Source organism: Diachasmimorpha longicaudata, chromosome 2 (assembly GCF_034640455.1).
Source record: "Diachasmimorpha longicaudata isolate KC_UGA_2023 chromosome 2, iyDiaLong2, whole genome shotgun sequence".
NCBI lineage: Eukaryota > Metazoa > Arthropoda > Insecta > Hymenoptera > Braconidae > Diachasmimorpha > Diachasmimorpha longicaudata.
In genome coordinates this window covers 7,091,459-7,118,323 of record NC_087226.1, presented here as the reverse complement: position 1 = coordinate 7,118,323, position 26,865 = coordinate 7,091,459, and the positions used below count along the sequence as shown (strand labels likewise).

Below are 26,865 nucleotides of genomic sequence, written 5' to 3'. Positions count from 1 at the left end.
AGTTGATAGAAATTAAATAAAAACTAATGACTGGTAAATTTACCCTACCAAAATAAATGTCTGCATTGTCGGCAAATTTCGAAAATATTTCCCAGACAATAAACGAAAGGTTTGAATATTTATTGAAATTTTGCTTGTCTAACATCCCACTAACGAGGGCAATGTACCTCCTTCGAACTCGATAATCCCCTCCCCACGACTCGGGACAAGATGAAATGGGATAGAAGAAATTAAACGGCGGATTGTAAACGTATGCCCTGGCGCCGGAATTAAGGGAGTAGGTAAGACAGGAACATACGTGGGGGCATGATATTCAGGTTGTTACGCGGAGGAAGACATATGTGTTGGGCTGCAGCTCAGTAGCTCGTTCCAATGCCTTCTCCGTAGTTGTATCCCGACTGGAGGCTTACGAACAGGACGCACTGCTCCGAGATGTCTTCTCGGAACCGCTGGCGGTTAATGGCAAATGTTGGACTTGGAAACACGTTGATTATGACTCAATTTCAACAATTACTTCCTGTAAAGTTACCCAAAAATTCAAATTCATCCCGTAATTTTTCTCTGAATGACCATTCGCTCACACTTAACAAACTTTTCGGGTAATTTTCATGAAACTTTTCTCACCGCGTAATGTTTCCTTTGAAATTCACCAGAAATAATCTGAGTGTGTGTAAGCAGCGTGTGGGCTCCGTATTATTTACCACACGCAATGAAATAAAAGCCTCATATTGGCCATCATTCACCGCTGGATTATTTCCTATTCTTTACTCCACAAAACATTGAAAAAGTTGTATCGTAATTACGCTGATCGTTGAGTGACACTGCCGCTCTCGTGACTCTCTTAAACTCCTGAGAATGGTTTTTATATCCATTATTACAGTGGCATGATAAACGAATGTATTGATCCCACTTTTTGCCCAGTTTTTGCACATTACCTCTGATGGTATCACTGGAGTGAGCCGACTGTGGTGAACGTTGTGGAGAACTTCCGGTTAATATCATCTTGAATGTATTTGCAATGAGATTTCATTGGAGGTGGTTGAAGGTAATTATTACTCGGAGGTGGAATTTTGTCGTGGGGTCATTTGGCAGGTTGTTGTGTGTGCGTCACCAGTGAGGCTGCCATGCGTGCTTGTTGACTACTGGTCTAGGCACCTGTTGGCTTTCCACTCGTTGATTAACGATTGACTTTCTTAGGGGGAGATCGGGGTGAAATCGCGAGGTTTTCTTTGGAGCTGGGGATACATCGAGGGCTTCTGATATTATTCAGAGAAAAATACAATTGAATTGAAGTGAATTGAAGTCTCGAAACGTCGAGGTGAGGGAAAATCTCGAGGTCTTCATTGGAGTTGGGGGTGCACCGAGGGCCTCTGACATCATTCAGAAAAATTTCAATTGGATTGAATCGAAGGAATATTGATTTAATCATCAACTCCAGAAATTCCGTCATTGACGAAGATATAGAGAGAGAATTGCGTTCCCAAAACCATTTATCGGGTGTTGGCCCCTCGTCGTTGAAGAGATTAGTGGCTCTTCCTTTTCACCTTCTCTTCTTTTTTTCCCCTCGATGTTTATTTCTTATTCCTCTTCTCCGAGCGAAATCGCTCGAGTAACGTACACTCCTCTTCTCTCTTGTAGCATCACACGTCTTAATACCTCTTACACACGAATCCCGATCCAAAAAATACACTGACAGTAAAAATGTACGTGTCGAAAATTCCCGCTGTATGTATATTTTGTATCTCACTGAGACAGAAAACCGAGTACTTTTCATTCTTGAGAGTATAAGTTTCGTCGAAAGTATTGGCACTGGTGCTACCGTAAATGTAAATATCCTACGCCTTGCAATTTACATATGTCTCGTTGACTCATTAAGTGGAAAATTAATTATCTAAGGCGGGGGATTAATGCTCTCATTTATCAATTTATTTTCCAGCCGATCAGGAAGTGTTTTCAAAATTCGCAGGAGAAGAGAAAATCCGTGATGTCCACCTTTCACGAGCTTTTATGGAGAGAGAGACAGAGAGAGAAGAATTAAGACAAAATTATATTTGTTGAATTAGAACGAATATTATAAATCAGAATAAATCAAAGTTTTTTCGATGAACGAAAAAAATAATGCCCACGATAATGGAACATCAGGAAATTCGCTTTCCTGATATTTCATCGAGCGTGAAACTATTAAAAATCCGCAATGAGCAGTTTCCACTTAAATGATAATTGAAATCCTCAGTACCAACTCGCGTGTCCCAGAGAGCGTGAAATTTCACATCTTCTTTAGAATAATACATATTAATATTCCTCATCCCCATCAAATAGCCCATAACCCTCAGAGGATCAATGAGTTATCGATTCAACATTGTAACAAAGGAGTTACTGTTCTCGATTCTCAATGCTGATATAACAATAAAAAATAAATGAAAACCCTGGTTGAAATAAAAACATAAAGGTTGAGAGTTAGAGTTGCAATTATCCTAATGGATGCAAAGGTGGATGCTGACTCCTCTGCACCCGGAATGGTAATGAGTCGATATCAACGCATACCGGCCTCTTGTATCCCACTTCCAGAAGTCTCCCCCCGTTCACCCCTCCAGCCGAAGACGATGCCACTACCCGTTTAGGGTCGTCGAACATCGGTAGTGGTTCTCGCACCTTCCTCGAATCTTCAATCTCTCAACAAATACCAGTAAAACAAACGTGAAAAGGATTCAGTTAAAAATTTAAAGAATTATTTTCATTGGGGCTGGATTATTTGGAGTGAAGCTTGAGGGGATCGTTATTAGGGTAGTCCGCAGACGAAAATTTTCGATAAAAATTACTCTAACGTACTATAAAAGTAAACACCGAGAGAAAAATTATTAAAAAATTACTCGTCTGTTCGCGATCTGCGAGTCAAAACAATATTCAGTAAAAATTATGGAACAGTGACGCATTTTCACTGAAAGTTTCAGACTTTTTATGGAACGTTCGGTAATTTTACCGAATATTCTTTTCACTGGGAGATTACGGAACAATTACGTAATGTTAAAAGAATTTTTGTCTCTGTGTAGATCGAGTCCTTCCTCCCTACTCTCGCTAATTATAATTTCACTAGTTTTTGGGCATTTCCCAACTATTTGATACCAGCAATTTTAATTGCACTGAAATAATCGTTCAATCACTCCTCTCCAATTATAAATAATTCCGGCCCATAAATATTTGATACACCCGTCGTAAAATTCTTTGAATTGCAATAATAACAAGGAAGCCCATGACTCCCGTCTACCTGTTCCTACCTGCAAGTCTCTCATATTCCTCTTCCGATGACTGCAGCACGATTCGTTGGAATCTCACTCACTCTCGGTCCCTCAGTGGCCACCGGTTCCACTCGGAGCATTGCGCGTGGCTCGTTTTATTTACGGTCACCCCATTCTCTCATTCTGCATCTCTCACACTGGCCAACCTCCTGTTTATCTTCTCAGGTGTATATGCCACATAAGAATTCGCAAAGTAACTATTTTGTTTTTTAATAGAGAAGTGGATGCTAATCACTCTTCCCGCCGAAGACTTCGACTGTGACAATACAGATTGCAATTGCAATTATTGTGCGATGCGAATTGCCAAAATGTTGGGAAAAAGGCACAATAGGACTTCAAGTTGTGAGGCAAAGGAGCAGATTTTTTCGTGAATTTTCAGAAAAAGTTCAAGACGTTCCAGAAAAAGTGTAGAACATTCAGTAAAAAAATGCATAAATGTTTCATAATTTTTACTGAATATTGTTTTGACTGGAAGATTATGGAAGAGGCACGTTATTCTTGAATGAATTTCTCTCTCCGTATAGGAATTGTGAACACAAAAAATGCTGAATCAATTGATGGCCAATCAACCGCACTCCCAAAAAACAAATCTCCCTTTAAAACCACAAAACAAAATCGTAGTTTGTCACACTCACCCTCTTCTGATTCCCAAATTAAAAGCCCACGACGACAACTCGACCGATGATGCACATGTGATGATATGCGAACAACTGCGGTCAAAGGGACACGAGTCCTGGGTTTATATGCCATCAGAGGGGAAAGACACTTGCATTGATTTGTAATGTAAACCAGGCGCAAGGGTGCAACATTATACTGGAGACAAAAATCCACGGTATTTTGTCAGTGATATTTTCACCCACCGAACACCGCACTTTTACGGCTCACTCTCACTATCATTCGATGTGATTTGTTCATTCGATATGTAAATGATAGTCTGTGTCGGGCGATCAGCGCTGGATCAAATGTGAAACATTCAACTTCACCACTTCATCATCATCAAATTCCCCATCCCCTCGAAATATTAAAAAAAAATCTGAAATACGCGCAAAACCATAGTATTTATCCATTCAACGAGCAATCTCAACATATCATCATAATCATTAAATTTTTACGTTTAAATTTTTCAGTCAATAATTATGTGACCTGCATTAAAATTATTGAACTTATTAATATCTCTGAAATGAGACCAATCGCAGTACTGCGTAATATTCAACCTCTCATCGATTGATCTGTAATTTTTACCCCCCTGATTGTAAAAATATTATTCAACCCCCTCTGGGCAAATAAAAATTGTACCAGTTCATTCAACAATATCTGAAAATCGTTGCAATTGACATTAAAAATAAACACCTGTCTCGAACATGATATCGCACGGGTATCGAGGCGACAGCTGCCACCAGCCAATTTGCTTCCTTTGGCTGAAGCCTTGATCGAAAGTCGATTCAAATGTACTCAACCCCCTTCCCTCCCCTCTCCTGCTCTCATCACCCTGTCGCAAGCCTTCAATTCTCAACAAGCAGCTGACTTTGTTTTCGGCTAATTTGTTTGTCCCACTCCAATGTTCTTATACACCTCATCTTTTTTTTCCCTTATTTTCCATTCTGCCCTGATTATTCTTTCTCTCGCTTCCCCCAACCCTCTGACTTCATTTCTTCTCAATTTTTAATCTTCCATCGAAATTCTGGAAATTGAAATGATTCATCGTATTTACACTTCTCAGTCTTCCCACGCGTTCAATTGAGGTGCGAGGAGAGGGTGGGGTGGTTGAAGGGGTGTTGGGGGATTTTCAGATGTAACTCTTATAATTTCTCGGTGGCATTTCCCTATCATCGTGTTGGGGAAACTATTGGATTATTTGAAGCGGGGAAGTGGAAGAGCCGTCCAGCGGTTAGCGGGTATCTGAACAGCGAGTTTGTTGGATTCGGGATCAGTGGGTAATCTCATTTGGCATCCTATATCAGCCTATCCTCGAATACCAGGGGTGAGCAAACCACGCCCTGTTGCCCCGAGGACATGGCACATGATTTTTATTTTTATTTAAACAAATGATTTTTCTAGAAATTTTCGGAAATAACATTCCACTCAGAACTTCACAGCTTGAAAGTCCCCCCCTTTGGGCTGGCCCTAAGGGTTCGTTCTGCTTCAATTTGGCTTCTCCTACTTCATTAATTACATTGATCACGACTAGATTGTTGGGATAATTTTTTGGTATTTTATTTCCGATCTACTGGCTCGTGGTCGAGTAGAGAGATTAGAAAAAAATAATTGCGACTCAATTTCGCGGGATTTTTTTGATTTTTTAAATGAATTGTTTATTTGTTTTTTTATGCAACGGGGCTCTGGGGAGGAATATTTACAGCCCTGGTGTTACCTGATGCGTGTAATTTAATTAGTTTAGTCTTGGGGTGGCTTTTGCCCCAGCATGTATACACCACAATCCGTTGGCATTTCCATGAGGATTAGCTTATGAGCTCCTAATGACAACCCGTCTTCTTGAGGCATCGATGGCTGGGGGGGATTATCCTCTCAACACAGATACAATGACTTCTCAGGGTATAATATTACTCAAAACAGAGGCAATAAAACCGCTGAATGGATGAGAGTTTTTATTGCTCCAGACGAGACGTATTTTCGTGTGTGAATGGATAGAATTCATTGAGAAGCAAAACTCATTATTTCTGGAGTATTTGGTGTGTTAATTAAGCGGTTAGATGTCGACCGAAATACTCCATTCATTTGCACACTGATAAAAACATTAATTTTTACTAACAATCATGTGCTCTCTCGAAGAAACCTTTTGTTACGTTGAGCGAATCTACTTGTGAATCTGATAAAAGGGGCAGTAGAAATTCCAGTAAAAAAATTAAACAGTGCATTTCAGCAGAAGTTATTTATCCCCAAGTTTGATAACGCAAGGGCTCGAATAACAAAAATCCATCATTTTCACAACTTCAAAGAAAAAAAAATCAATTTGTGTCAGAAATACTGTGAACAGAGTAGTTTCCAGAAGGCAAATGGTTGTATGGGAAAAGTGAGCCGATAATTATATGTTTGGTTATCGAAAAACAAGGGTCGTCCGGTGATGTACACCGGTCTTTCACAACGATGGATCTCGTTTTCTTCCGTAATCTAAATTACTTTTGCCAAAGGAGAAACGCAGAGGGGAGTTGAAAAACATAGATGGGGCGCAGTAATTCTTGACTCCATAGAGTGAAACATCCAATAAAGTGAAACAAAATAAGAATAAAGAAAAGTAAAATTGAGAGGAGATGGGAAATGCCGCTTTCTGCGACCACGTTCGGCGAGAGGGGCAGGTGCCCAAGCTAATTCTCCGATTATCGAACACGCCCCGTTATATATCCCAAGCGCGCACTGGCCATCCTCTTCTTGCTTATCCCTGTACATATAATTCATGGTTTTAACGGCTCTTCGTTTCGCCTTCTACCTTCAGTCAAATGAAGAACGAAAAAACGGATGTGTAATTGACTCTGATAATTCCAAGTGCTATTGATATTCGATTTTATTGCATCAATTATCGCTCTCGTTTGCCCCCCATTTTAATGACCAAAATTATTTCGTAAAAAATATCATGACTGTGATACCTGGGCCCATCGATCCCCACCATCGCCATCGCCAAGTGATTAATGGTCTCCGTTGATGGTTTTTTATTCCCGTACATTTCAAGATCAATGACAATCGATTGGTGTAAAATAGTGTTGACGTTGACGCTGAGACACCCTCGCATGGTCCATATCCTCAACACCTTTTGCCAAGTGTTGAAGAGGTTGGCACGCACGATGACGTGATTACGTGACCGTTAAAAACCTGACCTAACCGACCAAGCCGCCGGCACGCCATCATCCGTGCTTGAAAGAAACGATGAATGAACACGAGTTTTCAAGCGTTTTGTTATTGGTTACAACCTCTCACGTTGTTCCTTCCGTGAATCCTCATTAAGCCACAAACAACTCGGCTCTTTCAATTTTCTTTCCTATTTTCTTCCGCAGAATTATTCGGAGAAAATTTCCAAGCCGATGATTCTCGGTTTTTTTTCTCTATATTTTATGACGATTGAATCCTTGAGTGACACATCGCGAAGCTCCCGAGACGTCTGTGCCCTCGAGGGAGCGTTACGGTTCGTTAGTGTCCAAGCACTTGGCCGTCAGTGACTCCTCAAGGATTTGAAAGTCGTTTAAAACCATTGAATTATCACTCTTCGTCGAACTATCACTTTTAAAATATTTCCTCGCAATTTTTTTCGTTTAACGATTCCTTTTTAACGTCCACACTGGGGAGAAATGAATTTTTTTTTTCTCACTGAGGAAATAAAAAAGAGTAAACAAGAGCGGAAAGTCTCTGATGGGGCGGAGCAGAATCGCAACCACTGGGCATTTAACTTTATTACCCGCTCGGGTTAGCAGGCAAGACGACCTCTGGTTATTGGTTTCATCTCTTTGACCACTTTTGTATCGTACGTTCAATTTTCGGTTTCATTTCTTCATCTCTGGGGCGCGAATGTTTTTTTCCCCATTTTTTTTTTCACCTCAAACAAGTACACGGATGTTCACGATATTTGATACGTAATGAAAAAGGCAATTGACCTTTTGCTTCCTCAATTTTACCATCGGGCTATTGAATTTGACCCTCTTAAGGTTTCGTTTCTCAGTTTAATGGAATATAATAATTTTTCTATCTCAATTACAATTAAACAAAAAATTAAAATGCAGATTTAAAAGAAAATCAGATAATTATAATTTTTCGCCATTTTCAATTGATGTTTTTCCGACTCATGTTTAACTCAGAAAAAAAATATTCAGTGCACCCCATCCTCTCAGGAACCCTCATCTTTCGCATACCTCTCCCCAAAAAAAACGAGCGAAAATTGAAAAAACAATAAAAGTAGAAAGAAATACGAATGAAGATGGGAAAAAAAAACAGTTCAGATAATTACGAATTAAGGCGGAGAACCCAAGTACCGCATACGTAGTCCCATCACGCCTATGACCCTTTGACTCTCTGATATAATTGTTGCACTCTTCGGCAACACTTGCCAGCCATTCGTCATACCCCGGGGAACATGGTGCATCAGCAATCTGCCCCAGTGCCAATAGACCATACCAGGAGAAAAAGTGAGACAGGAAGATTTAACCCGTTGAGATTCAGACGTAGTTGGCTCTCGATTCAATGTACATGGCCATTAACGGCCATAACCATTACCGATTCGACAGAACTCTCGGGGGGGATTATATTGCTTTCACGTTTCAAAAAATTTGCCTCGCATTTCCTACGTACTTTACGTATGCCATGGCTTGTGGAAAATTAGCATATTATCCACCGGGCTTTTTCGACCTTGAAATTAATGCTCCTTGAATTTTTTTAATGAGTCATCGAGTTTTAATTAAAATTCTCTTGGATTTATTGGGTTAACGAGAGCATGATTAAGTGCGTATCAATGAGAAGATTATTATAATTTTTCCGCGTTTGAGGATATTGGAATTGACCGTTACAAATTTTTTAAACAATTTAATTCGGTTGGGAAATGTGTTTCAGTGAAAAATAATTTTGGCCGTGATATCTCGTGTTTTTTCTATAAAAAAAAATTGTTCGTTACCCGGAGAGAAAACATATGATAAAAATTACAATAACATATGGAGAATGTTGGAAATTTGTTTCGTGGCCATTTTTTTTCAAAAATTGAGGAATTATTCGTTACTATTTTTGAATTTATGAAGAAATTTTTAATTTTTATAATCTTCCACTTATGATTTTGCGAAGTGGTGGAGTAAAGATATACCCCTCCATCAATTATTTACCTTTTAACGCGAAAAAAAGGTCTCAGCAAGTATTGTAGAAATTACAGTGAACGACAGTGGAGTACTTCCCTTGTTAACAAGTACAGAAGAATTTTCGGAAAAAAAGGAATGGAAAAAACCATTCGTTTCGTCAGAGCAAGTGATTAGCGATCGTCAGGTATCCACGAGATTATAACACTTCCTTCTGCACCCGTAAACGTCTCGTTACTGTCCCTCTTTTCCCGGAATCAAAAGCCCAAGCGTCAAGAATCAGAACTTCTCAACTGACTCATCGATAAAATCCGCTAAAAATTGAGGATAAACCGCAATTACCGTTGTAACCCTCTCATTACACCTTTGCACGTCGCAATAATCTTATCGGAAGTGTCTGAGGTACATCAGCCTCAAGAAATTTACTTTCATTCATTCTGTCTAGAGTGAGACGTAACTTTGTCATGAAGGGAAAGTGACGCAAACGACATTGACATGTATTCATTCAATTCATTCACGTTGATGGGAACATTGTTTAAATATAAAGTCATTAAAATATAGTGGATATTCCCTGCAATCAAAAAATCTTAATGTTAATTTAGTTTATGAAGCCATTTTGGACCCTTCCTGATGCCCACATTTTACGCTGGAAGTTGAGGCTTCAATTACCGATATCTTTGACCAGAGGGAATTTTTTCTCTAAGTGCAACTTCGCATTCGTAAATTACACACGAAATTTCTGCAAATTTTAATTACATAAAAGTAACTTATGATTTGTTATCCGTAAATTACTATGTTTTTCCCTATTTTACGTTTACTTATCTGTAATTAACGATGAACCATAAAAAGCGATTTCAGGAGTAAAATACGGTTTCTTTTGCCTAAATTACGCGTAAGTAAATCGTAAAATGCATTTTTGTTAATGTCGTAATTTACGATTTCTTCACTGTGAAATACACTTAGTGAAACATAATAGATACTTTTTTGGGGCAATTTATGTTTTTATTCAAACTGCAAAAGGCCTCTTTTTGACGCCGAAGTTCCGATTTTCATACAACTGAAAAAATTGCAGGTAACACTTCAGTGTACGCGTAAGTTATGTGTTGCGAAATACGAGTTACATTCAATTTCGATACTCAAATGAATTAATTCAGTTATACATCGTCCACGAAATGGTTCTGCAATCAAGAACTAGTCCTAGTCTTGAGTAAAAATAATAAAACTTTGGACCCAAGTGTTTTCTCACTGTACCCAGCATAAATTTTCTACTGAAAATCGAAACCTCTCATTAAAAAAAAAACACAACGATATTATATTTACCGGAAACTCAAAGGTTATTTATCGTTCATAATCTCCTACATAACATCTGATTGATACCTATCAATGCCCCTGCCAACTCCCAGCATGAACTAAGAGCATCATCTTCACGACTAAAACAAGAAAACAATTCAACCGAAAAACAAAACAATTATCACTGATGCCTGGAGGCTCTGATCGATGGGAAACGTGGCGAACGGAATGAGAGCATCCTGCCCCGAGGATCCCACGCTCCGAGAGCAGTTTTGGCTGCCGTTTTGGCTCCCTGAATGTTCCCCGGGCATCGAATAATCACGCGAGATGCAGGCGCATAAAAAAAAAGCCCCCAACGTCTGAGTTGAGAGAAAATACGGAACTAAATATTATGAAAAATGTGGTCGGAGGTGAGAGAAGAAAAGGAGAATTTTTTACCAGCACAATTTACTATTCCTAATCACTGTTTATTTTCATTCTCAGTACGTCCCCTCCCCTCCTCATTCTCCACCCGCTAATCCTGAGCAATAAAGTAAATAAGGGTCTGGTTAAGGGGAATGAAATGTAACAATACAGCGGTCCAGGCTGTTGCTCATCTCGGTAAGAGTTGAGAGAAGTGTACAGAGACATTTTGGTCTTCTCGGAGGCGGCTGCAAACAAAAGGCGTTAACCCAGCCTGCTATTTAATTACAGAGCGCTGGAGTGCTTGATGTTCGAGTAATTGAGAAATAATAATCACTCGAACCAGCTGGGAAAGAGCCAGTGTGGAGCAGTGAATTAGCTTCTTGCACGCGTAGACTCCCGATTTTTCGCCTTATGCGGTGATTGGGAGGTACCGGAGTTTCCGCACTGCATGGGAGAGGAATTAATTCGCACGATCTCCGAGTGTATTTATCAATTCTGGTATTTGCTTCGTTTTTATAGGGTCACATAAAAATTGTTAATACAACTAATTGCCGAGTCTTTGATTAGTCTCGATATTTGTCATAATTGCTGACGGCAAAGTGGGATATCGATGCTGAAAATTGTTTGTTTTTAGTCACGGTAGGGTTCTTGGAAATTTTTATCGAATTGTTAGTTTAACGAGATATGAATAATCCACTCCCAAAGATCTAGTCAAATCTTCAATCTGGAAATTTAGAAATTTTTATGCAGTTCAACTATACGGAAAGATAATTTGGATAAAAATCCGACCTCTAGAGGATGAAACGTGGGACGACATGACAACGATTTTTTGGATCAAGTCTTTTTGGAAAAGTTATACTTGGAGGGTAATTTTTGTGATGAAACTAACCTTCGTCCCTCGTTTCGCCCCAGGAAGATCTGATTTTTAACTAAAATTTGCTTCCGTGTAACACATGAGTGTTGTTGTTGACTTAAAAAAATCAATATTTCATCAAATCACCTGATACTGTTCTCTATTAGTACGATGGATCATTACTCTAATTATCAATTTAGTGAGGAAATAAAAATAATTGTTCGCAGACATTTTAATCAATTGATTGATACTCATCCAATCAAACGACTCGATAATTCCTGTAGTTATCATTATCGCGAGACTTATTCAATCAATTTTTTCCGAAATTTTATTACGCTGTATATTGATGAGATGTAAATGAATATGACGGCAATAGGAAAGTGAGTTTTGATATAATAACGCCTTAAAGGTGGCTTTTTATCGATATCACAGGCCCATGTACAGAGTTCACTGGTGTATCGCGTAACGAAGTGAGCGTGTTGCTGAACACGATAGTAAGTATAGCATAATCCACTTGATAATGGCTTCAAAATGCAATGCAAGCACCCTTCCACCCAGAACCCTATCGATCTCCTAATTATGATATTCCCGGGAATTAAAAACAGCGGGATCTTGGAAAAAAAAATAAGGTAACCAGAGGTAACTCGGAGGGGAAAGCCAAGAGACAGAGTGGAAAAATAATTTAGCATACATGTGTTGACATATTCAGAGGCCAGTTGGTGCTGCAGTTATCCCTCCTGTTATAATTATTCATTTTTAATTAGGGTAATTAAGGGGTATAATTGATGTGCTCGGAGGGGCTCTCTTTGTCCCATTATTTTTCTTGAATTTGTTTCTACGACCTTATGGCTGATTGTTGTTGATGACATCAGTTTCTCAATTTGATTTGTCCCATATTTTTTTTCAACTGATTAAATAATTAATTCTCTGGAGTTTTCAATAAAACGTCATTTCTCATTTTTTTTCTTTTTGTTAATACTTTCAAAACTCAGACTTTCGCAACCGAATACGTTAATACTTTGAATAGATGGAATGATGATATAAATTTCGAAAATAATTCTCATTAATCCCATAATTTTGCATCACCTTATCATGGTAAATCGCAAAAGCAGGTGAACTATTTGCGATAACCACCAGAAAAGATTATACTCTCGATAGCATACACCTCTCACTTCTTCGACATTTTCCGTAATAATTAGCAGCAGACGCTGTCACCTTCGTAATGAAAAAAAAAAACGTCCTTCGAGATCGATCGTTCGAATAAATCAAAATACACCGGCAATTTGTTCCCCCATAATATTTTCAGCGATAGGCAGGTGGTATCGTTGAGAGTTTGGTCGTTGTATGTGGCTCGATTAAGTCCGATAAACTGAACGGATAAAAAGAGGAGTCGAAGAAACCGGGGCCAGGGGAGGGATTGGGGATAACACAGGAAGGTGAGTCCTTTTCCGATGTCGAGGGATCAGGATTATATATCAAGCCCTGATACGGGGTTGGTCCCCGTGGTATCAGCCCGTTGGCTAGTACCAGCCGGTACTACGCACCCCAAACTACCCTCGTTGGCAAACCATTACGCTACGACTCAGCGTTCCTTACTCCATATGAAAATGGACGACTGAACCCCTGGGGGGAGAGAGTTTTGTCGAGAGAGGGAGAAGGAAAATGCTAGCATAATGTCTAAGACAGTGAACCGAGTGGTTTATGGGGGGTAGGGGGAGGATAATGTGTTCAATGATTTTATGCAAATTGGTGAGCTATTTTGGTGGTAATGGAAAATTGTTACCGAATTTTTATGAGTGTATTATGGTGGAATTTTGTTGAAATTTTCCAATTTCGATGAATTGAGAATTCAAGAATGAATTATTAAAACGTACGGAGAGATTTTTTCAATGGAAATTACCCCATTGCTTCATAAAAGGGTATCATGAGTCATTGTTACCTCATTTCTGTTCGAAAACTTGGGACGAGTGTTGACGATATTGAAAAAAGGAGATTCAGATTTTTTGTTCGTTGAAAGTAATGGAGAAATGCTGGAGAAATTCTCTTTTTTTAAGGAAATTTTAATCATTTATATACAACCAGTCGTTCTTTTGCATAATAGAAAACACATGTACTCAGCAAAAAAATCACTTAAACCGTCGATGAGCAAAAAGAGAATTAATGTTTAGACTTGATTCATGGAATTTCTCATAAGTAGATGACAACCTGATTTATCCATGGGTAATACCCGTCAATCACTGGTGTCTCCCCGTAATTACATCAATAAATAAAGTGAATATTCCTCTAATACTGAGGCTTGCAAAAAATAGAACCTCTGAAAATCCGGAAAATTGAATCAATCCTGTTCGGCTATGGTCGAAAGGTCCTCGTAATGACGACTTTTATCCCATGGACATCGAAAACTGTGGAAAACGGGTGGGTTGAGCGTGATTGAAGTGTAATAGTAGACATGGATCATGCCACGTTATCGAGGATAATTACATCGTCATTATGGCAACAGTGTATACTCAAGATTTCTCGAATCGTATCATCAAAACTTGTTTTTCTATTATCGTATCTGTATCAGATATCAATCAAGTGAAAACGAGTCAAAGCCGGAGGAGAATTCTTTGTAGAATTCAATTTCCAACGCAACTGCATTTTGCGATTGAGAAATTATTCGAGTTAATTAAAATGAACGAATAAATTAATTTTTTTGTACACAACGGTCTTTGACAAGTCAGAAGAATCTTCCGGAAATTATTCCAAAGAGTTTTTTGGTGTCTCAAAAAGATCTCTAGAGGATAAATTCTACCTAATTCTCTATAACTTTGAAAAAAAAAATGTGTTCATAAGATTTTTTATGTCTTTTTCAATTTTTACTGTCGTCTATTCTATCATCAACAGTTTTATGTTCAACATAAAAATGATCAGCGTCAAACATTTCAAATAAATATTTAATGTTTTAGGGTATCGTGAAGCGAATGGATCAATTTTTACTTTCGTCAAAGCTCACGTTCTTGCAACAATATATCAATGATTAATAATTTTGTTTTCGGGCTTTCCAAATTTATGTCTCCTCAACACTCAATTTAACAACTGTTGAATGTAAGCAAGTACCAAACTCCACAATTTCCTTCTCATTTCGTTCCAGTTTTAAACCATGCATTCGATAATTGAAAGCTCCAAGCAATTTTTTAAAGCCCAGACCAACTCACCGATAATGTCTTTTTAATGAACAAGATGAAAATAAAAAATTGCAACTCAGTTAATTGATCCTCATCCCTGGGGAGCCCTCAAAAGGGTAAAACAGTGAATTATCGCGTTACACTGTCGTGAAAATCCGATCATTACGCGGCGTCAACATCGTTATTACGACGATGTCGCTTTTCTGGTGAGTTGGGCGCGGCTAATTCAGTTCGTTACTCCCATCGGCTCATCGCTCTCTCGCTCTTTCAATCCCCAAGGGGATCATACACATTATCATCGTTTACACGGATAGACGAAGCGAATATCGCGTTTAACATTTTGCGTGTATTTGTATTGTCACTGATGAGACGTCACCGGGGTAACTTGACTAATGAGAAATGTCCCAGCTGTCATGGCGCACCCTTGGGGTCACAAGTGACTGAAATATACTCATTGGAAGTATTAAACATTGATTAATTATTCGGAAAATTATGAATTACTTCAGTGGAGTCTTTTTAATTAATGAAATTCACACGGACAGACATTTTACTCTGGCCCATAAGACATTTTATCATCATGAAAATCACTTGCTCAGAGTCAACTCAATTCGCGAACAGCTCATTCTGATTTTAATTACAAAAGTATTTAACTCAAATGCCCTGAGTATCAATATACATACTTGAGTTCACTTTCAAAATTGTTAGTCGTCAACATAAACATTCATTCTCGGTATCAGGGGCCGAATAAAATTAAAATAAAGGTTGCAAATCAATATATTGATTATGTTTGTTAATAAGGGACTGGTGAAGCGAGTCACTTATATCCTTAGTTAATTATGTATGATTTGAAGGACGGTCCTCACATGTTACGAAAAAAACATGAATTAGATTATTTTTGTGATCAATTTCTTGAGAGCTAAATTGCCGTAAGAAATTAGCAGTGTGGACGGAGAGAAAAATTCTTAAAAAATTACGTGTCTGTTCCGTAATCAGTCACAATAATATTTAGTAAAAATTACGGAACAGTTACGCTTTTTTTTACTGAACGTTTCATACTTTTTTGGAACGTTCTGGACTTTTTCCTGAGAGTTCACTGAAAAAATGCGAAACAGTTCCATAATTTTTACCGAACATTATTGTGACTGATTACAAAACAGGTACGTTATTTTTCAAAAAAAATTTTCTCCCTCTGTATATGATAGAAATGTCGATTCATTTAAGGGAAATGCGCTATTTTTCCCTAGTGTTGAACTCAGGACGTCTTTTTTAAAGCTTCAACGATGGCTTGTCAATAGTGAGAATTGACACGAGAGAGAATCATAGACAAATTTTTGATAACAATTAGCCTACCGTTTATAAATATATCATATCGTAAATATCACAATTATGGATAACACATTTTTTAACGAGTTACAGATGAAATATCAGTTCTCCCTGCATCCTCGACCCATTCTCATACCTCTCTTAATTTTAAGGTATTATTTTTTATTCAGTGCCATTACGTAAAGTACACCGGTGCTCGTCATTATCGCTGGTGTGCCCGAAAGCTGCACAACGGGGCCGAGAGCACTCGAATTATCATTTGCCACGGCGTTGCGCGCCACGGGTACGTGCGATTAATCGTCCAGATTATAATTCAGTCCGGGGGTAACGTAACGGCGTTCATTAAAATCAGATTTATACTTGGTTGAGAATTTTTGCTTTAGGAGCGAAGACACAAGGAATTCCCGTGTTAACATTTTTCTTTTTAGTTTTACTGGTATTTCGAGTTTGTGTTTACGTTCATTTTATGTGTAATGCCGGGTGAATAAAGTGCGTCGCGGGCGGTGATGTTACTGCCTGTCTTTTGCCTCGAGTTGGGTAATTTGGACGGCGGTCATGAGTGGTTAAACGGTTGTGAGATATCCGCTGCTGTTGGAGAGTCAAAATGATGAGGGGAAAAAATGTATTTTTCCCTTCGGGAAGGGGGAGATATATCGATTATAATCTCATCTTCATTTGCATAATATAACATATAATACGTTTATATCTTTTAACGTTTTTCATTCAAGATTTTCAAGTTTAGGACACGATATTAAGAGAATTGAACGCATTTAAGGCGGTGGAAATCGGTTTAAAATGATTGAAAAAATAATTATAACATTTGTCATCATTCAAAGTGTAACAATCATAAAATTTTCAGAAATATATAGCATGAGAAATTCGATAGAAAAATTTTCCACGATTGTCGAGGGCTTGTTATACATTTTATCTCAGGGGCTGAAAAATTAATGTGTCTTTGGGAATAAAAAAGAAATTATCTGGATTATTTCCTCGGCTACGTAGTATTAATCAAACGCTTCTGCCATTTGTTCTGGCGCCCTTGGAGGTTGGAAACCGCCCCCTTGGACATCCACCGATAAACCCAAACTTATGTTGCTTGAGCACCTGGGAATTTTCCACCATCTTAACCCACATCTAGCTCACAAACTATGCTCTATAAAAATATCAAATGCTTAACTCACGCAATTTTTTAAAAAATTACTATGAAATTCTGGGATAAATCTTTGTGCATGTGGCAGGTATCAATTAAGAATGAATACGTGTCACATGCGAGTTAATGACGGGAGTTGAATTTTATTCTTCAAGTGATAAAACCCCAACAAAATCATTTATCAGACATTACGATTTTACGATTCGACGAGCGAAATTGTTGGTAAAATTTACCTTACTGCTCTATAAACATGTATCATAAAATGCAAAAGTGTATCGCGACGTCATTTCTGTCTCAAAACTTCGTAAAAATTAATATATGATTAATTTTCACTCTAAGTTAAATAAATTTTATTCGAACGCGCAATTTCAAGGTAGAAGCGATGCAGCGATAGCTCGTAACACTAATTTACATAACACTCGGCTAATTTTTATCAAAAAATATTTTTTATACGAATATTTTATAATTTGCTCTCACAGTAAGAAAATAAAAGTATTTTTTTTCTGTTTCAATCGATGTTCTAGGAGAAATGGTCTCATTTATATGCCTCGAGAATCCACCCCAAAAATGATCTTATTGATCCACAGTTGAAAAAAGTCTTGAAATACGAGAGTTTTGTCGTATCAAGCAGAAAAAGAGAAAAAATAGAGGAAAAAATATGGAAATTGTTGTAACGATAAGGCGCGTGGTAAGAGCATGGCGACACGCCTCGTGTCCCACTGATAAGCCTCGGAGAGGGAGAGAAATTGTCCCCTCCCCCCCCCCCGGGATATTAAGTAACATTAGACGATTATTCATAGTGGCAAAGTCGATGCTCATGAGTTTCAGGAGTGAAAGTAACACCAAACCCTCGAACACATGCGGCAAAAGGGATAAAATGCCCGAATGACCCGACATCTCGCGAGAGGTAGGCGTTACGCCCACGCAAATTGACCGACCATTGAAGGTACACACCAGTGACCAGGGGTACTCGTGTTCGATCCACCACCGATTTTATATATTTTCCTTAAACTCTTGGCTTTGTTATGCTTTTTTTTTTTCTAGTTTCATGAGAAGCCGGGGAAACTACTGGATGGAGGGGCACAGGTGCAGTGGCTCGCGTGGCTTGCTCGTGACCCACCGCCTTATCATTATCAACTGTCGCGATCTTTATCCGTTTAATAATCGCGTGTGTAACTGATCACTTGCGATCAATTTTCGGTCATCGAATTTCCTCAGAATTTTTCGTTTTTTTGTGAAATTAAATGAAATTAATTGAATGCTCTGGCTTTTCTGAAAATTTTCTTTTATTTGGTTTTTAGAATGAATTGAAGACATCCCAGTCCTAGTCAGTTTGTTTAATTGATTAGTTCAATTTGAAGAGGGCATTCTGGAAACCTTGAGGTTTCGTGGAGAAAAGGGAAAAAGTGGAAGAGGAGAACTTGATTTTTTTCGTTATTCTAAGTGATTTTTTCCTTTGAAAAATTGTACACATCCAAAATTCAATGTAAATGCGCAGCCGTAAAAAACCCCCATGATTTTCCCGGAACATCCTTAAATCCTCCAAAGTGTCCCAAAGAGTTATTTACGATCCAACCCACGAGAGCATCCCGCAGGTGCCTCCTCCGGTCTCTCAACCACAATGGTTTTTGCATATTCATCGAATCCCGGTTTTATCGATCTTATATTATCAAAGCGTGCTTTAATTGACTTTGGATTCTCTCATTAGTGCTAATGGCTCAATTCTGTACCCCCAAACATTTTTTTTCTGAAAAATAAAGGGATCAGAAAACACGGTAGGTGTGAAGAGAACCGATTGCCCCGACACTCGCAGGGCTTTGTATTTGTTTTTTCGATTCATTCGATCGCCGTGGAAAATTGCCACCATTCTACTGTACCTTTTGTATCGTAGAAAGCCACTCATTCTCGATTATTACAATTTTTCGAGGCAACAACAGGTTTAGTCCGGTTAAGACACTTTGAGGTGTCCAATTGCAACCGCAATGCCCTTTTTGTTCGACTATTGTTTTGTTGGATAGGCTCGAAAAAAATGAGCAAGATATTCACCTTGCAGATTGCATCAGTGATTATTTCATCAGTTGAAAATTATCCGGTCATTTTTTACGATTTTTTGTTTTATTTGGCAATTTTGATGCGCGAGTAGACGAAAAAAATATCACAAAACCGTAAACAGTACAAGTGGGCATTTAAGGATTAATCCAAACGCAAAATCGAGGTGCGGCACAGTGGTTCATACTAATATTCAAAAGCTTTTGCATCGAATGCAGAGAAGGCAACAGCATACCCTGGGTTATATACGCAGACGTGTAATCTTCGGAGCTAGCCACTGGGCGGGGTAATGATACGCCCGTAAGCAGACGCAGTGCTGTACTGAGTCGAAGTAACTCGCTAAACCACCGACTTTTGTGACTCACGTGTTTCATATACCAAAGTCAATGTATGGATGGAGGAGTCACTTCACTTGTTGGTGTACAATCACCGGTAAAAGCGAAGAAACTTGTTGACGTTGGCGAAGGACAAGGGCTATTCCACTTCTATTATTCACTGATTGGAGAACAATTTCATCAGAATTTTCATTCTGAAAAATTGTATAAAATTATTCTTCACTCCATTTTCTTCTCTCCAATTATAATCACTGATAAAAATGAAAAACTATTATTCTATATTTTTTCTGATGCTCAGGAGATGGTTCCCCGGGAAGCTGCAGGAGCAAAGAATCTCTATCTCGTTTGCATACGCACCGAAGGATTATCTCTCTCTTCTCGTCCATCGCGCCGAAACCACTGTATTTTAATTCCCCCGAGAGACGAAATGATGAAAACTCCTCCACGAATTTTTGAATACGTTTGAAGCTAAGAACTCGGGTATAATGAGACGGGTAGAATTTGGATAACCTATGTTTAGCAGGGGAGGTGCTTCAGAATATACCCCCCACTTGCATTTTAGTCACTACCTACTTTTCGTTATTAAATCGCATATAACACTGAGTGGATTTCGTTCTATGTCTTTACCTTCCAAGTTCATGCAAATCCCATGGGAAAGCGACGTGATAATTGGAGGAGAAGAGGGGGTGGGATATAGAGCGATCGATGACCCCAGAGTGGAATTAATTTAACGAAAAATTTATACATCGACAACATAATATATAAAAAAAAAATCAGGCAACGTAGTGTCCGAAGATTATCCTTAACTTTTCCCCTCCCTCCAAATTCATTAAAAAAATCTCAGATAATTTACAAATAAAGAAGCCCTTAAAAACCGCCCACTCGTTTGCAGGCGAAAGTTCAAGATAGTCGGAGTAATCACGCTCATCAGAGTGTCTCAACGACATTCTACTGATGGAGGGAGCGGATGCCCTCGAAAAAAGAGAAGCACAAAAGACGGAAAATAAGAAATAAAAAAAAAGGACAAGACGAAATAACAGGCCAGGGTGATATAATAACAATGTAGGTCTCCATCGCAACCTGGCAGCCGGAAATGGCACACTCCGGCGTAAGAAAAACGCTCGATGTACAGGAGTAAATAGACGCCGGTGTGCCATCTTTGCATTGGCGAGATGTCCTCTCACGTGGGTTTAAAAAAAAAAAACTTCTTTTTTCCCCCGTTTTCACCACCGACACGTCGCTTCCATTTACTTCTGCTTCGAGAATCGTTGGAATCTCTTCGACCTCCTTTTCATATCACGAGTCTTCAACGAAAATACTAAAGCGGACGAGGAACAAGAGCTCCTGAATTCAGCGAATGAAGTCGAGGAGAATAAAATTGAAATAAAATCGTAAAATCTATTCCGAAGTCAAATTTTAAGAAATAATAAATGAGGAAATTTTTCGCTTGGTTAAAGAGTTATAATAACGTCATAACAAATATGTTCAAAGGGGAAAATATCTGTGAAATCTATGCGGATCGGAATACGCGAAAAATTTTAATTCAGACACACGATTTGAATTCCCGAAGGATATCCACAGAATGTCTTCAATTCGGGATCTTCAGGGTCATCTTAAAGATGGCACCTTATAAACAACTTCATAGAGGCCTCAGGAAAAATAAAAAATGGTTAAAGTAACAGAAAAAAATGTTGGCAAACTCTTGTTTTCATTCAACCCCGGAGGCAGTGAAAAAAGTGAGGAGTCCGTTGGGCGTACTATATACACTTGTTCCCCGAATCCTTCGAGTCCTTTCCTTCGACATAAATTCTCACTGGCGCGAGCGCACCACCACTTCGTTATGGCTCTATCCAATGAGTCTGAACACTTCCAATCGATATCTCGAAACTCGGCAACCCGGCGAATATTCCCGGTGGTGTCCTTCACTGGTTTATTGCAATTCGGTCTCTCAGCAAGTTGAGGAGACAAGATTTTTTTTCCAATTTTTTTTCAGATAAAAAATTATCTTCTTCCGCTCGTTTCCAATCGAACGAATAATAAGCCAAGTGCTGATCATAACGAAAACGTGAGAAAAATTTTGTCATCTCTTTTTAAAATATTTGATAATCGACTCAATCCAATTAATCGATTTCCTACTGCTCTACTTCGACGGTTCAAACAACTTTTCCTGTCAATTTGTGCATCAAAATTATTTTTCATTTGACAAAATGAACAGATTGTATCTATCATGGAGCACGAACTGAAGAATACCATGCTAATTATCCACTCGTTCATTTGGTATTCTTGATTGACTTTGTTTTCACTCCCCAAACTTTTTAAAATTTCTTCATCGCTCATACCCTCCTCGAGACATTTATAAAACAGCCGGAGCCTAGTGCGGCGTTGGGTCTTCTAGAAACAGGTTCATCACAGAGTCATAAAGTGACTTTATAAGGCCATAAGGACGCTAAGGTAATTACTTAAGAACTAATCATCCCAAACGCGCGTTTCTCCGACGGCTTCAAAAACACGTCTCCACTATGTGGCCTCCATTTAGTTTTAGTTATTCTCTTTTTTAAACTTCCTTTTGTCTGCATTATGTGCGCGACTCTTTTTCTTTATGAACACAGAACACGGAACTGGGTAACTTGACATTTGCCAGAAAAAAAAAGTTGGCTCACCCTAAATAATATCAAATACCAATCTTTCCATTAACAAAAATGATCCCGCGATTTTCCCAAAATCATTACGAAAAATAATCACTTACAAATTCTTCATTACCACATCGGTTATAAATCATTGTCCTCAACATTAATAACATAAGCTTCACTCCAAACATTTGTTCAAAACCAAATACTCTCTTGCTCACCCTCGACAACATTCCAAAAATTGACATCAGAAGTGCGTAATCACCGAGAAATGTTGAGCATTACTCACCCAAACCTAAAAACTCGAAGCAAAGACTGAAAACCCCCCCAAAAAACTGAAAAAGAAAGCGCCCCGTAGTCGTGTGTACCTATAATAACAGTAATCCCTCCATTCGCCAGCAATTTGGCTGTTCGCCTCGAAAACTCCAAATTATAGAAGTTCGCTGTCATTAGCTGAAAGACTCCCCTTTCCAGGGGACAGCTTCCCCGAAGTCTTTCTTGTCCATTGCAGGAAAATTCATCAGATGTCAAAACGTGTCCTCCCTCGAATTTCCCCTCATCTCCTTCCCCTTTCTCCCACCCTCACCCCCACCACGAGCCCCCCGACTTCATGAATTCACCTCTAATTACCCCCGCCGAGCCGAAATCTGCATTCCGAAACAGTCATCGAGAGTGAACTTGGCTCACGGATAACAGTGATTTCGTTAAGCCCCTCTCCCCCTCCCCCCTTCTCCGTCGCCGATTTACTTTACGTTAAAATGGTAGGGCAGTGGATTTAACAAGTGGTAAGAGTGAGCTAGACAAAACTCCGGACTAAGACCAAAATCTTAGCTCGGGGCGTTTGCTCTCCACCGCAGAGGGAGAGAGAGAAAATTAAAGGAGAAAAAATCTACGTCCAGATGGAGGTGAAAACGTGAGACAGATAGAATGAAGCACAACTCGTTGAGAACCACCTCAGAATACCGAATGCACTCGTTACCCTGCGGTGAACTTCTTGTTAAAGTATCAGTTGAGCTGAGGATGCCACAGGAATTCTCAAGCTGGCTAAGAGGGTCTCAGTGAGCGTTTGGCATACCATACGCACCGAATTATCTTCATCAACACTTTTTACCCAATGCTGTTAATGAAATTATCAGGGAATGATGTTATTAAAATTCAGACTACATCATTTCCGCAAATGCCTCGGGCAAGTACTACTTCAATTAGCTGTTGACAGCAGCATTCTTCGAGTCTTGAGCTAACAACAAAGGATAAATATTCTGCAATAGTTTATAGCACTCCAACTGTGTACCACGATAATACTCTCGGGACAGTGTTTAAGAGTTGTTTTTCAAGCTCATAACCCATAATTAATGAAAGTCGAGGTAGCATGTGCGTAGTATTAACAAGTGGACGTAATTGACAAAGTTTCCTAAAAGTTTGCCAATGCAGCAACCAATTGCAAGGATTATCCGATATTAAAATTATTTTTTACACACAATAATTGTGAGAACAACTTTTTCCAGTCCTCCACATTATTATCCTGTTAATTTCCAATTTCCAAGTGACTACACCGACTTTCAATAAATCCAGAGATTACTTTGTCTGCGTTCTCCGAAAGATTTTGATCCTCTTCCACTTTCAAATTCCTTTATCACCCCCTGACAACATTTAACCCCAACAATTACACCGCTCGTTTGCACGAAAAGGTTTCCTATGTATACATACACCCAAGAAACTTGTGCACGCAAGAAAATTGTCGCAATCTAAAAGACCAAAAGAAAGACATTTGTAAATTCAAGGATGAGAGTAATTCAAATCTTATCAAAAACGATTGCTTAGAAATCGTCTTTGAATTTTTTCCCGAATATCAATAGCAATTTACGAGCGAGTTCACGTGTTCACATAATCCATGAATTAACCCGAAGTGCACATGGCGAAGACAAGCTGTGAAAAGTATACCAGATGCGACGGACCGCTCCTTTTTATCATCCTATACTTGTCAATATCCCCCGAGACAACTGGTTTCTGGTCATTCTCAATATCGGTATCATAAAGACAAACCTGGAGTACTCCTATTCGCAGTCATTACCTCTACGATACAGCTAGCAACTACATATTACAGGGCTTTAAGTGTATTACTATCTGTCCGTTACGATTCCCCTATTATCGCTACTGGTAACGATTTACGACCTCTACGCACGATCACAAGTTCTTTCATATGAGCCGGTCAATTTCCAAACGCATATTGCTTGGGAGATTTGTGGATTCAGTCGGTGGTAATTGATGGGCCAATTCAATCCATTCAAGATGGGTAAGTTGTCTGATAGTAATTTTCATTGAAGGCACATGCTCTCGATTAATTCTCGTTTTTATATCATTTTATTATGGATGACTTTTCTTTGGAGTCCATGCAGATGGGAAAACACCTGGAGGATTTTCAATTATTTTTTATGATTAACCATTTTCAAGGTCATATGTTTGTCTTTCGTTATCAATAGTTTCTGGCTGAATTTCTAAGAATTCAGGAATTGTTGGAAAACCAGTTTTCTAGCGAATTTTACGGTCTATTTATTGACAGCTGACGACAAATCATGAATTTACAAACTAACAAAAAATACTGCAAATGTCTTCGCTTTCTCTTGTCATATTAATTATTTGCCACCTATTGCGCATAATCGTGAATATCCCACATAAATCATACCGACAATTGGCTATAAATTCCATCGTACCGTGATTTGTAAACGATCATTGATGAATGTGCTTATATTAATTTTCTATCCATCAACTGAGTCATCCATTGGCCATCACCAGACGAAATTTTTCCCCTCATTAACAATCAACATACCTATGAGAACAATATAGACTCACCTCTTCCCATTTCTTCGTCTCCTTTTAGTCGCATAAACAGTTCCAAGTTGGCTCATGGCAACGGGATTATTGGGGCCCGTTGTTGCTGTTGGTCCAGTAGCTGACGTTGGTGTCATATTATCAATGACACCAGGGGGCTGAGGATGATTACCACCAGTTGTCAGGGTGATGGTCGAGCCAGGTGGATAGCAAGCCGCGGCAACATAATCCGTCGGCGTCAGTGAACCGGTAGGTGGCCCGCAGATTCCAACAACCCCCGGACCACCCCCGCCACTACCACCACCTACAACACCCCCGACCACCCCCAGCCCCGTTGCGCTTCTGTCCAGGGTGTACACCGTGTGTAATGTAACACCTCTCCTCTCAATATCCTCTAATTCAATATTTACGTCATCATCAATGATCGTTGTTGATGACCGTCGGTACGTCTGCTGATTGTGCAGCGACGACGGTAGATCTAGTCTTGTACTTGGTGACAGTTTAATTGAGTTTCAATACAATTTATTGAAAATAAATCTTCGTCCACCAGTTGAAAGACACCACGTTGTCCTTAGCAATCACAATGTATCATGATCGTTGTGATGATCACTGCTAATCACATTCATCAGCATCACCAATAATCCGTTGTCACACTTGTCACTGATATTCACCAATTTCAAATAAATCACTGACCAATGTCACTTGTTCACAATCATTGATGTATCCAGAGTTTAGGCACCCACGGTTCGGTGATATTCAGAAATTGTTGGGTTATCAGTGAGCTATCTCCAGCCACAGTCCCAATTATTCACACAATCAATCACAATGCACTGATTACGTCAAATTAACCAAGTTCACATTCACTGGCAAGTGTCACATCACGTGTCTGCTTCTACTGATTTTCAATCACAGTATCACTCCTCCATTTGAATTACACACAGTTCCCTTTACTCGCGGCTGGGCTTTGACATTAGTGAGTGGGAAGGGGGAGGGCAATAACAGAATCCCCCCCAGGATGTGACGAATTCTCCTCGTGGTTGATGCACTAGTTGGTGGACGTTAAAAAAAACCGGTAAATTAAAATAATTTGAGTGCGAACGTGTGACGACGGTGTTCGCCTCGTAGAAGCGTGTCGTATACTGGTACCGGCTTGCCAGGCGTTGGTCGAGGGGCCCCAAGCGGCATAGATCCCCGCTGATCGCTTCACCGGCAACAACAACACACCGGTGAGATAGAAGGGATAGAGGTGGCGAATCGTTGGCTGTGGTGGTGGTGGAATCGTACCACTGGGTATAGGCACAACAGTCACCTTTTGGTATGAATTTTCCCCCTCTGTTGGCTGCAGCAACTTGTGCGGCTCACTTCCACCACTTTTCGGCTGGATTTCAACGTCAACTTTACCCCCAGCCCATCGCTCGCCACGCCCACAACTTCAGGAGAGTGACCAATGGAGGAGGCAGCATGGCGCCACCAGCGTTTAACGCCGGCTCTGCTTCGATACCCATCGCACTCTCTCACTCTATCTCAGATTCCGGCCTATTTCTCCGGTTTCACTTGGCGAGTGCATCCCTCGAACTGGATTTTCCCGCTTCATCGCCGATTGTATGGATTAGGACTGGTTTGGTGAGGGGGTGGTTTTGGGAACGAAATTACTTTTGTCTCTCCAGTTTTTTTTATATGAAAACATTTTTAAAAAACGTCTTACTTTGGACGGAGAGAATAATTCAGTAAAAATTACGGAACAGTTGCGCACATTTT

General features: G+C 39.3%; 1 protein-coding gene across 2 annotated transcripts in view; it reads right to left on the bottom strand.

Annotated features, from left to right (window-relative positions):
• The window catches only part of LOC135172937 (aryl hydrocarbon receptor protein 1), an 85,575-nt gene extending 59,227 nt beyond the window's left edge, over positions 1 to 26,348 (bottom strand). Inside the window, exon 1 of one of the 2 annotated variants that reach the window (XM_064139462.1) lies at positions 25,129 to 26,348. In XM_064139462.1, coding sequence (XP_063995532.1) covers positions 25,129 to 25,244 — 116 coding nt within the window. In that variant the 5' untranslated portion in view covers positions 25,245 to 26,348. The remainder of the gene's footprint in view (positions 1 to 25,128) is intronic. The other variant, XM_064139461.1, reaches the window with a different exon arrangement.
• Positions 26,349 to 26,865: the final 517 nt, after the last annotated feature.